This window comes from Centruroides sculpturatus, unplaced genomic scaffold (genome assembly GCF_000671375.1).
Source record: "Centruroides sculpturatus isolate CEXI.00-Female unplaced genomic scaffold, Cexi_2.0 scaffold375, whole genome shotgun sequence".
NCBI lineage: Eukaryota > Metazoa > Arthropoda > Arachnida > Scorpiones > Buthidae > Centruroides > Centruroides sculpturatus.
Window position 1 is genome coordinate 10464 of NW_019384589.1, and position 13101 is coordinate 23564.

The window sequence follows — 13101 nt, forward strand, 5'->3', positions numbered from 1 at the left end:
ATATTGTTATAAATATATATCTATGTATGTGTAAAGCCATTTACAATGAAGTAAACTTAAGCTAATACTTGTGTAACAGAATTTAAGATTTCTGTTTAGTAATACAATGGAACCTGGTTAACTCATACCTGGATAACTCAAATTTATTCCCTGACTGATTTGAGTCAACCAGGTTCTGCTGTAGTTTTTTTGGAAGAATATTCAAGTATTAACTGTTTTAACTGTAAAATTATTTTCTACATTTTGGAATAAAATGATATATTTAAGAATGCTACATCTACATTCAGACTTAATTTTAGTGCCACAAAATTATAGCAAATAAACTAAGCCATTTTTTATAGTAGGAAAATGAAGGACTTATTTTCTTTAGTTATATGTACAATATTTATAATGTAAAAGCAGATAAATTAGATTCTATTTGACTTTTATTATAAGAATTATGTCTGTTGTATGGTTAAGATAACTAGTGTGAATTTATTTTTATCTTATCGGTATAAATATTTGAGTTTGCCACCAATTCAAATGGATCAGATTTGATAAAACTAATGTAATGACATTATTGTTACAGTATATGTTTTAATATTTAATTACATTATTAATTATTATAGTAGATTATTGATTTAACAGACTAATTGGATGAAGAGAAGTATGCTATTGCTAAAAATATAAGTATGAATAAAATAATAATATAATGTACGTTGAGTAATTTATACTGATTAACATGTTGATCCGACCTTTTATCATGCTCTATTCGTGAATAAAAATAGTTTTAAATATTTTCTACAGGACAGATTTTTTTTTGTTTGTTAAATCTGAAGTCTGTTAGTGAGTCTCTACTTTATAACTAAACATACTCAGAAGAANTAGCTATAGAGTTGCTAAACCAATTGCAAGACAAATTTCAGGAAAAAGAGGAATAATTGGTCAACTCCTAAATGATGTAAGGAGAAGATATACATTTTGTTAAATGTAATTTATTATTTATTTTATTTATTTACCTTGTCAAAAAGTTTTGTTTACTTTTTTATAAAGAAGGATCACTGGCGATTAAAAATTTTGAACTTTCAAGCTTACAGATTTGAGGAGTTAAAGGGGGTGATGTATCGTTGCTCGAGTGGGGTCGGAATTAATATAAATTTTACTCATAATTAGCATATACAACTATTTTAATAAGTAATCTCTTCTTTCAAAATTAAGCCTCTTTTGGTAATTAATAATATAAATTTATTTTCATTTCAAAATGATCAGACTGTTTAAGAGTGAAGAATGAAAGACTGCACCACATACTTATGAGTATAGTAATCGAAAAAACAGAGAAGTACATATGATAAATGCCATCAATTCTTTTACAATTTCTGCATGAGAAATTGGCATATCAGTATAAAAGTAACGTAAATGATGTATTGAAACGAATGGAAAATTATGTAACTGATGAATGTAAGGATAAAGGAGAAAGTTCATAGGTCACCATTCAATAAACATAAAGTAGATAGGAAATTAAAAAATTATTCCGTGTGAATATTGGAAGACCACTAAAAGTTTGTTCCTTAGACTGAGGCGATTTCGAAAATTACACATAGTTCCGATTTCACGAATTTTTGATACATTGTTTTGTAGTTACACGGGGGTTCTTATTTTTTGCCAATCTCACCAGAATTCTAAAGGTAATTCTGGATCACGGATTGGTGTTGTTGGAAAAAAAGTTAAATACTTGAAGTATTCAGTAAATCTGATCATGAGAAAATATTCATGATCGAAACTACCTGTAATCACTATATACTACTGAATCAATGATTAAAATGCGAGGAAATACAGTGGTTTGAGGCAGCCATAAATAAGCTACTGCGACTATACTGCTACTGTCTTCAATTTTTTTTGATCGAAGACAGTGGTCTTCGATCAAAAAAATTGAACTAAACTCGTAATTATAATTAAAACAATAAAAGAACTCTTCTGGTTCAAACACCTAATCGGTTACCAACGATTCCAAGTTTCCACAAAACCCATATTACATGAAGACACTCAAAGTCAATAAACCTAGCTAGAAATCCTGATTATTGAAAAAGAACAAAGAACCTTAACACTCGGTATTATTTTGAGAGGCATTTTGTGCAAACTTGAAGGCACAGGGTGTAAAGTTAAATAGGTTTTTCTTTTGTAACGATTTAGAAAGTAAATAATTTGTAAAGAAAAATAATTGCATTTTGTTTTAAATTTGGATAAAAGATTTAACAATTAGAAATGTTTGTCAATGATATTAGATATAGGAATCACTATGTAACGGGCCACGGCATTTCGAATGTAATATTATTTTAGCAATGAAATAACAGAAAACTATTCAAATAGCTGTTAGATAGTATGATTTTATAATTATAGGAAGCGGATATTACTTTTTTTCCTCTACTTGTTACAAAAGATCGAGCCGAAAATCTTATCTATTCAACTAGTACAACAGTGTCTGAGATCAAATTTGTAATTCGTACCCAAACAGCGAAGCATAGTGTGAATACACTTACTAAACCATTTTCAATACAAGTAAGGTTATTTTTATAAGTAAATCTTAACTTAATAAAATATAAAAAATAAGTAATTTTATGTTATTGTTATTAGATCTGGATTACGATATTCATTACCTTTATCCTCTTCGGATTTACCCTTAATAAAATGGTACAAAATGAATCTAGATTGAACAGAATGATTTACACTTGGACAAAGAGTAAAGTATTTTGGTTCATGTTCGGTAGTTTCACAAGTCAAGGTAAATTATTTTAGTAAATAGTAAAAGAATTGATTAATTAATATTAATCTTGTTAATTTTAATTTTTATATTATTTTTGTATAATTTAGGAGGAAGATTTCGTACTATTAAAAAAAGTCGTTCCAGATTATTAGTATCAATTTGGTTACTTTCTGTTCTGACTATTGCATCCAGCTATGGAGGAACTCTCATATCATTTTTGACTAGACCAACAGTACTTTCTGTACCAAGCACGGTACACGAATTGGCTTCTGATGTTACTAATGGAGCGTATTCTTGTGGCACAGAATACGCGAGTGCAGTAACAAAACTTGTTTTGGTGAGTTAAAAATTTAATTTTATGTATCAATATTACGCCAGACAGAGGATTACAATAGTCTACATGGCAACTCGTAATTCATTCTTATTCTGAAGGAGTGATGATTGCAGAATCTGATCTAACTCTGTTTCTTATTGATGATATTTACACTAAACTCATTTGACATTAAATAAATGTGAAAAATGTCTTTTATATATAAAAAATAATGAAATTTGAGCTCTTGCTACATGAATTTATATACTAATGAATAAATTATGGGTAAAAACACTAATTATACATCAATGAGTAAACTAGAATAAATTGGTTTCTTGGAACACAGTAAATTTTATTAAATTAATAAATACATGAAAACAAATTTAAAATATAAATGTCATTATTGGAAATTATAATAAAAGTTGTATTATTTATTTATTTTCACAGGGTTCACAGTCAGGAGATGCTAAAATTTTAGCAAATAACGTGAAGGAGAATAATAACATATACACTCTTGAAAAAGCATTCAACAGAGTTTTAAATGATAATTTTGTTTTCATTTCTAAAGATTACATTCTTTCCAAATTTGTAGATGAACATGGCCCAGCAAACTTCTTAATTTCAAAAGATTCTTTTCTTACATTACCTACAGCTTATTTAATGAGGAAAGACTTTCAATATAGAAGAAATATCAGCAAAATGTAAATAAAACAGTAAATTTATTTAATAATTATCGTTTTAATAATTTAAAAAAATATTTTTAACAAAACATTTTTTTAACATAAATTTCTAGACTCGTACGATTACTAGAAGCTGGAATTACTAGATATGATGATTATTCAAATGGTGATGTTGGTAATAAATCTGAAGTTTACACATTAAGTATTGAACATTTGTTTGGTGCCTTTTATCTTCTTTTTCTGGGTTACGTTCTTTCTATTTCTTGTCTGTTCGTTGAGTGCATAATAGGGAAAAAGAAAATACCCTTTATTGACGTTCACTGTACGTATAATTGCAAAGAAAGAATTTAAATAAAAAAAATTAAATATACAGTAGAGCCTTGATTATCCGACTCAATTGGGGACTGGGGTCGGTCGGATAATTGAAAAGTCGGATATCCGAAAAGTATGAAAAAATCCATTATTAGTGTAGTATATTATTATATCCCATGTAATTAGTATATTATTATATCGCTATTAACCTACTTCGCGTTGAATTTTCCTCCATGTTAAGCCTATCAAAATTTTTATTAAAAATAATAATCGTCGCTATTGTATTGTTAAAAATTAGAAAAATTAAGCCTCGTTTAAATACTGGCTCCCTTTCATGGTCGAGCCAGTGTTGACAGCTAAAACACGTAAAAGTACTATTAAAATAGCCAAGACATAGCCAAATATTGTAGCGCCACATCACTAGCAGACATTTGAAATTTGCCGACTAGGACGGTCGGTTAACCGAGGTGTCGGTTAATCGGGAGTCGGATAATCGAGGCTCCACTGTACAGTCATGTTGTAAATTTAAAACAAGTTTCTCTCTGTTTCAGCTTCCTCTACAAGTGTTCAGTAAAACGCATAACCGAAATAGTCTTTTTTTGACAAAAAAGCACAATATTCAACCGTGACTTCGCTGAAAAGAGAACACATTGTGTTTTACACTCTCATCAGTATAATTGAAATTATTCTCTATTTCCTGAATAATTCATCTTAATTTTAATTAATAATTGAAATTTGATGACAACTATCATTTCATCTAGTCTAGAAACTACCTAGATTAGATAAAAATTAATTGTGGTACAAAAGAAAAGTGGAGAAAATGATCCTAAGAGGTTGACAAATTTTAATGCTATTGTAGTGAAAAATGTTCACTTAAAATAGATGCTAAACAACAAGAAGCTTGCTGAACAAAGTATAATATTGTAAATAAGTTGTATTACCTATGTCACTGTTAATTAATCGATGTATCATGGCATATATTATCAATAAATTGCATTTTAAAAACACTCGAATCGATAATTTGATATTATCAATTACCATTAAATTTCTCAATGCAATGAAATATCATAGTTCATTCTTACCACCGTCCTTGAAACTATCACTAAAGGTGGAAGAAGAAATTCAAGACCTAAATAAGCAAAATGAGTAGATACAAGTTGTTTATCTTTTGGTTCTGGAAATGAAATTTCAAGTAATAAATTAATTTTTGGTTATTAATAAATTTATATAAGTTTATCGTAGCTGAAGATAATGTAAAATTCCATTTCGGCTTCTAATTCGGCTACCAAATTTAGTTTTGTCAGACTTTCCCTGTTATGAAAATGTAACCGTACAAGATGCGATACTAAAGTATCTATACCGGTATTAGTATCCAGACATCCTAATGTATAAAAGTAAGAAAATTGGTTTAAGTCATATTTGTATGTACAAATTATATCTTTTAAAAATCATAGTTATTTCTTATAATATTGTAAAAAATGAATATATTTAAGTAATTTAATTCAAAGTTTAGTTTATTATTAATTTTTCTATATTCAACAAACAGAATTCTGCTTACTTGAAATTGTGTCATCTCCATGGTTTGACGTAAATATTTTCAAAGAAAGCAGTAAGTAATTATAGACATTATTTTTAATCTTTTTTGCTATGGACGTAAATACCTAGAAGGAGAAGAGTAACGATACTGTTATGTTTATATTAATAATAAATTTTCGTTATATTACTTGTGGTAAGATTTTTCGTAATTAAGTAAATGTATTACTATGTTCTAACCTGTAATAGCGTTAAAGAGTTGAGGATCGCGAAATCCTTTCTCCCGTCAGAATCTGACACCAATCTATCAATTTCTTAGCGGATAGATACGAGTTAGATTAAGGACAAATTATCACGAGTGATCTCGTGGAGGACTTCGTGTTCAGTATGGAGGTGATAATGTCGGAAGAAACGCACACCAATCAAAATTCATTAACATTATACCCGTTTATTGTTGAACATTTTTACATAGATGATTAATTAAGGAATCGAGGTTACAGATCCTTCTCGGGACTTTCAGTCCGTATAATTCATAGATTTCGGGTTGATAGCGGACAAAATACAGGTTGGACCAAAAACAATATACGTATTTCAAACTGATATATTTAATAAACTGTAAGACATACAACTATGGAACTTGGGACACATATTTATGAAACTCTCTAGTTTAGATTACAGGTGTTCAATATGTCCTCCACCAGCGACACGAACGGTCCGTGCGGGAGTTCCGTCTGGGTTTCCGGGAACCGGGGTCTGGGCGGGAGTTCGGTCCAAGCTTCATAACTAACCTGCGTCTCAAAACACGCCAAACTGTTGTTTTAGGCAGCTGCAATTCCCGACTGGCACGACGTGTTGATTTTGAAGGGCTACGTTGGTAAGCAGCTTGAATCCGTGCGACATTTTTTTCAGATACACGAGGTCGGCCAGGACTCTTTCCTTTACATACACAACCTGTGTCAACAAACTGACGGTACCATCTGCGAATGTTCCATCCATTCGGAGGATCAATTTCTTACCTCAACCGGAAACGTTTATGCACTGTAATCACGGAATTACACTTCGCAAGCTCAAGAATAAAAAGGTTTTGTGCTGTGGCGTAACCATTTTACAACAACTGTGAATACGTCATTGTTACCAAGCAGAACTGACATCTGGGGACAAACTAGACAATGCACTCGTTCCTCCGATACCCGCAACACACCGCTACTATCGATAGTTTAATAAATATATCAGTTTGAAATACGTACATTCTTTTTAATCCACCCTGTATATATTAGTCGCGACCCTAACCATGATTTGGAAATACTCGAGAGAGCTTACATGTCATCGCGGGTACAGTAGGATAAATACCTCTAGTTATAAACGTTGATGTCTAGTTGATCCAAATTCTCGTACTTCCCAGCTTCGAAATTCAGTTCGAAGTCGTAGTCAAAGTCGTAATCAAAGTCAGAATTGTAAAGTCTATCGAAGATGGTGGCGACGAGAGGCAGGTAATCCACACACACACACAGTACAGAAAATAACTTTCCCCCCTGTGTCGTCATCGCACTTCCCTTTTATGTGGGGATCTCTTCTTGAGATTTCCCCATGTACGTCACAGGTGATGATCTTCTTTGACCAATGGTGGGCGAAGTGACAAAATTATGACACAACAGTTAACGCATCTTTTACAATGAATTATTTTCGTGGGAACGGAGTTTTATGAGCGATTTTTATCAGAAAATTTTGTCGGTTGTTTTTCTCTTTTCGAGTTAACCCTAACATTTATAAAAGCATTTTGGTTTCGAAACGAAAACGGTAGATGAAAATGAATAAAAATATTCTAACCTCAGCCTTCTTAAATCCGGACCCTCATATAATTAAATTTACACGTTTCTAAAGGCTTAAATAAATATCTTTATTTAACACTTGGGAGGACTGTCGGGGTCTCTGTTTAAGTGTTAATCAAAACTACCTACCTGCAGCACACTATAGCAGACCCCTCTATAACACTGTAGATAATTCCGTTTCATATGAATTTCATGTTGCACGAGTCACTTAGAGATTACAAATACGTGTGCTGGGCTGTGAACGGCTTACATATTTGTGAAATCTAAGTGACTCGTACAACATGAAATTTATATAACACGGAATTATCTACAGTGCTATAGGGGGGGTCTACTGTACTTTATACTTACTTTCCAACACAATGTAAAAAATACACGAGTATTATAAAACCTGTAATCTTACCCCAGTTTTCATGTCATACGTATTACCTGATATCTTCCACCTAGTTCCATGAGAAAAAACAAGTTTACTCACAAAATAATTAAGTACTTATGACCATTAATATATTGATTATAACAACCAAATTTGTGATTTTATTCTACTATTGTTACATTATAAAAATAAAAAAACAGATTCTAGTACACAGAATAAGCGTTATCTTAAGTTTTTTTTAGCTTTATATCGCATGAGAGATAAAAAATTGGCAGATAATTATGAATATCTGAAAAGTTTTAAACTAAAAAATATTAGTGTCAACTGTATTTTTGTGTAATTTCACTAAGAATTCTTTACCTAACTTCCTGTAAAAATATTAGTTAAAGTAGAAGTATTAAAACATAATACTATCAAATAGATTTTTATCTATTGCAGAACGTACGACGTTGATTTCTCGTGTTATTAAATTGGTTGCTGTCAAGTAACCTTATCATATCACAGATAAATGTACTTATTTTCTGCACGCGTTGCGAAAATGCAAGTAGCATTACCTACTTTTACATTATAAATAAGATTATTTTATTAAGTACAGTTCGATTAAATTAGTTTCTTATGGCAATGAAAGGAACAATTCGAATTCCCTTGATATTGTATTGAAAAGTAATTTAATGAATTAATAAAGGTGAGTAATTTTGTGTTTCCTAATTAATAGTATTGTATTCAGGATAAATTCTTGGAAAGTAATCTTAACTTACTATTGCGAGTAGGAAGAATCGTGGTAATGGAATGAGGAAGCTCAGGAGGTTTTCTCAATCTGAAAACAGTTATTTAGAAGGTTCAACTGAATGAAAACGAAATCTGTAAATTATAATATAAAATAGCAAAAATGTAAGAAAAGAATAGGAAATTAGATTATATATATCAAAAATCAGATAGCATGGAAGGGGCAAAAGTCATATATGAAATAACTAGGTATATTACGCATGTATAAAATATCGTTTTAATAAATGGTAAAGAGAGTAATATATTATTAGTAAAAGGAATTCGCGTAAAATAAATAGATATAATTTATTTATCTTGTGAACTAATAAATAAAACTATTAAAAAGGTGGAAATGTAGGAGGAGATTCGTCGTGACCTGTGAATAATTTTAAGTAGATTAAGCTAGGAATTAAGTTGTTAAATAGTAGTATACTATATATTTTATTATTATGAAGTATATTCATTATTATATCTGTCATTATATAGATTCATATACGAGAAATTTAGCAAATTGAAGCTTTTAGTGTAGATTATCAAATCAACAGTACACAGAATTAAGATGTATCTAAGTACAGCGATACTCTTTTCACTTTTCATTTGTGTCACACTCAACACTTGGGCGATCTGCCTAAAAGAATGACTTCCCAATGGTCTTTTTAAAGGTAACTGGCCCCTATTCAGGCGTTACAGACGTGGATAAACTCAACGTGGCCAACCCTCCCTGGAGAGGAGCAAACCCACAACCGAATTCGCCACTGGTTGGCCAACATGAACCTTCTACTATTGCCAAAAATATTTACATTTAAACTTCTAATTTCATTTATATAGATGGAGAAAACGGAGAATGACTTTATTTCAACGTTACGGTATACCAGGACCGAAACCGAATTTTTCGTCGGAAATTTAAATGAATTTAACAATGGAGTAAGTACTGTCACTTGGAGATCAAAACACAGAAAAAGTAAAACATTGTTCTGTCATACTCGTACAGAGAGTGAAACAAATTGAAAAATGGTTGCAACAATACGGAAAAATAATCGGGTAATTTCTAATTTCATACATTTTATTAATATAATTTTAATTCATTAATAAAAATATTTATAACGTTCCCACCTTAGCTGTTATCTAGGTGCAATTCCTTATGACTACATAAGGAATTGCACTGATGTTGAGTTTTTAAAACTCATCCAAATAAAAGACAACCAGAAATTTTACAATAAATATGTACGTATCTAACAGAAATTGATATAAATTACAAAGTTTCACTAGTTTTGAATAATTTGTTTGAATATTTTTGCCAGTGGATCCTTCCTGATGCTGGATTTCCTCACAATTCTTCTAGAAATATGCTTTCTACAATAGCTGATCAGAAATGGAAGAATTTAAGAAATACACTAACCAGTTGTTTCAGTACAGGAAAGATTAAAATGGTAAATACAATCTTTATTCGAAATTTCAGTATACAGTTCTTTAAGAGTGCGGTAAGTTTTTTATATTTCAGATGGGTTCCCTGATGTCTCGTCCGATTAAAATCTTCTTAAAAAATATAGAGAAGCAAGGTGATCAGCGGTTCGATATTGAAAATATGTGTAAAAGATTAGTGTTTGATATAATCTGCACATCAGTTTTCGGTATAATCACAGATGTGCAAAATAATGAAACTAATACCTTTATCGAGTCTGCTCACGCTGCGTTTTCAACTGATACTTCTGATGCTTTAGTTGGAATATCAAGTGATGTTTCAATTATCTTTAACAGTGTACCTTATTGTTTAATAAGATACTAATTAATTAAGTAATAAATTTTTACGTCATTCAGTTTGTTTTCCGGAAGTGGAACCAATATGCAGTTTCCTTCGATATAAAATTGAGAACTTGAAGCATTTTCTGAATCTACCATCTTGGACCACGGTTTATGAGACATCTCAAAAAGTGATCGATGCCAGGAAAAAATTAAATGTGAGATTATTTACAGTAAATTAATTTGAAAACTTTATAAAATTTGATAGATATATTATTATTTTAGCAACGTCCACAAGATCTGCTGCAGAGAATCATAGATGCAGAAGATGAGAGTAATGGAGAAATAAAGAAACTTTCAGACCATATTGTAATTGCAAATGCAATGATGTTTATGGCAGCTGGGTATTAAAAGTTACTTAAGTTGTAAGTGTGGTACCAGAGAATTATTGTTAATGTGAAATTTTAATGATATTTGCAGATATGACACGACAAGTTCTACTTTACGATGGTGTATTTATCATCTCGCTTGTAATCCTGAAATACAACGAAAAGTCAATGAAGAAATTAAATCTAACGTTTCAGATGATGTAAACTGCAATCATTAATTCCAATTAACAATTCTACTGCTCTTGGGTTTTTGGGATCGTATGACAAAAGTCTAAAATCCTGAAGACTTTTTCATGGGAGATCTTTCCCATATATTTGGAGTCTATCCAAAAGGATTTTAATCGCATTTTTATGGGCTGCCGAATCCATCACGATATGAAAAAACACTTACTTAGTGCAGACAGGCCGCAAAATTCAAAAATGAATATATAGAAGAAGGCAAAAATTTTTCAAGGTTTTGCCTTCTGGTAAGACTTTTCTGGGAAACACTGTATTCTACAGGCCCCCATTAAGGCGTTAGATATATTTTACATTTTATAAATCCCGAAAATCCAAAGCATTATCAATATCTTCAAGTATTCAGATGCACCAGATCTGTAATCTTGCTTTAACGCCGATAAAAAATATTAATTTTTCTTATAAATTTAAACTATAAAAACATTTTTCATAAATATATTTACTGAAAAATCTAAAATTTGTAATAAATTTAATGTCAGTCTTCTTAAACTTAATTAGGTAGATGTGCAGTATACGGACTTAGGCAGTTTTCAGTTATTAAATCAAGTTATCTCAGAAACACTTCGCCTTCACCCATTGACTTCAGTGTAAGTTGTCTTCTTACTTTTTATACAACTTTACTGAATTAAACATTAAATGTTATGCATACAATTTACTTATAACAGCGTAGTGAATAGATTATGCTCAGACAATTATTTTTATAAAGACATCACCATTCCTAAAGGTAGTGTTATAATGGTTCCAGTACAAATGCTGCAAAACGATCCAGCTTATTGGAGTGAACCTAATAAATTCAATCCCTACAGGTTACAGATTAATTACGCTTACAAGTATATTAAAAAAAAACTGATTCCATCATTTACCAACCATTCGGTGCTGGACACAGAATATGTATAGGTCAAAAATTAGCAATAACAATACTACTAACTAAGCTCTACCGCCACTAATCGGCTGGTAAACAGACTCCTTACGCCGTTTCACTCACTGCCTTAGTGACTAAAGATTAATCTTACGTAATAATAATCATCGACACCCTAAACCCGCTATAATACACCGTACTGTACGTGCCAATGGGNACGGCAAAAAATTGATTCCATCATTTACCAACCATTCGGTGCAGGGCACAGAATATGTATAGGTCAAAGGTTAGCAATAACAATACTAAGATTGGTGCTGGCAAACCTTCTTCGATCATTCAAGTTAGAGATATATAAAGATAAAGTAAGTTATACATATCGTTTCCTTTTATGTAATTATAATGTAGGCAAAACAACTGAAATCTTTTCTATAGTATCGTTGCTGGTTTACCAATGAATCCAGATTCAATAAATGTATCCATAAATTATTATGTAAAATTATAAATACATTCGAGAAAATTATTTGTAACAGATTATCTAAGTTGTATTTTCTAACTGTATTCATTTCTTACAGGAAGTCGAAATAGTGTCTTCATTTTTCATAAATTCTCCTAAGGGTGGAACTATCATCAAGGCAACTCCATTACAAGTTTGATCAATTCTAGCTTTCTATTAATGTAATGAGAATCATAAATAAAATTATAATTGTAGACAATTGTATGAAATTGAAATATCTGTACATAGAAATTATTTTATTTTCAACTGCAAAATAATTTAAAGTCTGAAATGTTATTGGAATACCCTGACATTTAATTTGAATAAATAGATTTCGTGATTTGCATAATTATTTATAATAAATGAAGGATTAAATTCTATAATACGAAGTGTCCTAAAAGTTTCGAATTAATGGCATTCACAGAAAACTTGCTTTGCTGCATATTCTATGTTCATACACGTTTGCAATATGATTCTACGTGTTCTTCTTGAAGGTCTTCAGTTTTTGAGTCTTTGTATGACATTCTAATGAGTCTTACTAGCACATTGAAATAGTTAGCTACTTATCTACAATCTATTAAGTTCCACAATAAATATAAGCAGAATGTTTAAAGTGAAACTTGAAATACCCTAAGAGGTTTTCATAGTTCTGAAAATAAAAATTGAATTTATGATTGCCTTTGAAGCAATGAAGCGATGAAATTAATCTGCAAATTGATATTATATTTGAAATATTGACAAAACTCTGATATATTATCTCAATTTAATTTCATAAAACGAGGCAAAAGACAAACGAAACATAATATTATAATGTCAATACTAGTGAGTATAGCCATATTTACTA

General features: G+C 30.6%; 2 protein-coding genes across 4 annotated transcripts; both read left to right on the plus strand.

Annotated features, from left to right (window-relative positions):
• Nucleotides 1-874: 874 nt before the first annotated feature.
• LOC111624703 (glutamate receptor ionotropic, delta-2-like) lies at nucleotides 875-5022 on the plus strand. The gene is made up of 7 exons (XM_023367612.1): nucleotides 875-940; nucleotides 2377-2535; nucleotides 2611-2758; nucleotides 2848-3077; nucleotides 3498-3751; nucleotides 3844-4052; nucleotides 4594-5022. Exons 3-7 carry the CDS (start codon nucleotides 2665-2667, stop codon nucleotides 4614-4616), a joined length of 810 nt encoding a protein of 269 aa, XP_023223380.1. The 5' UTR covers nucleotides 875-940; nucleotides 2377-2535; nucleotides 2611-2664; the 3' UTR covers nucleotides 4617-5022.
• Nucleotides 5023-8353: 3331 nt separating this feature from the next.
• On the plus strand, nucleotides 8354-11971 carry LOC111624723 (cytochrome P450 3A21-like). 3 transcript variants are annotated; one of them, XM_023367638.1, is made up of 9 exons: nucleotides 8354-8459; nucleotides 9026-9580; nucleotides 9841-9969; nucleotides 10041-10272; nucleotides 10358-10497; nucleotides 10565-10683; nucleotides 10760-10868; nucleotides 11404-11492; nucleotides 11571-11971. In XM_023367638.1, exons 2-9 carry the CDS (start codon nucleotides 9551-9553, stop codon nucleotides 11800-11802), a joined length of 1080 nt encoding a protein of 359 aa, XP_023223406.1. In that variant the 5' UTR covers nucleotides 8354-8459; nucleotides 9026-9550; the 3' UTR covers nucleotides 11803-11971. The 3 variants fall into 3 exon arrangements, with proteins under 3 accessions (XP_023223406.1, XP_023223407.1, XP_023223408.1); XM_023367639.1 differs by having other exon boundaries at nucleotides 8360-8459; nucleotides 9368-9580; XM_023367640.1 differs by lacking the exons at nucleotides 8354-8459; nucleotides 9026-9580 and adding an exon at nucleotides 9592-9763.
• Nucleotides 11972-13101: the final 1130 nt, after the last annotated feature.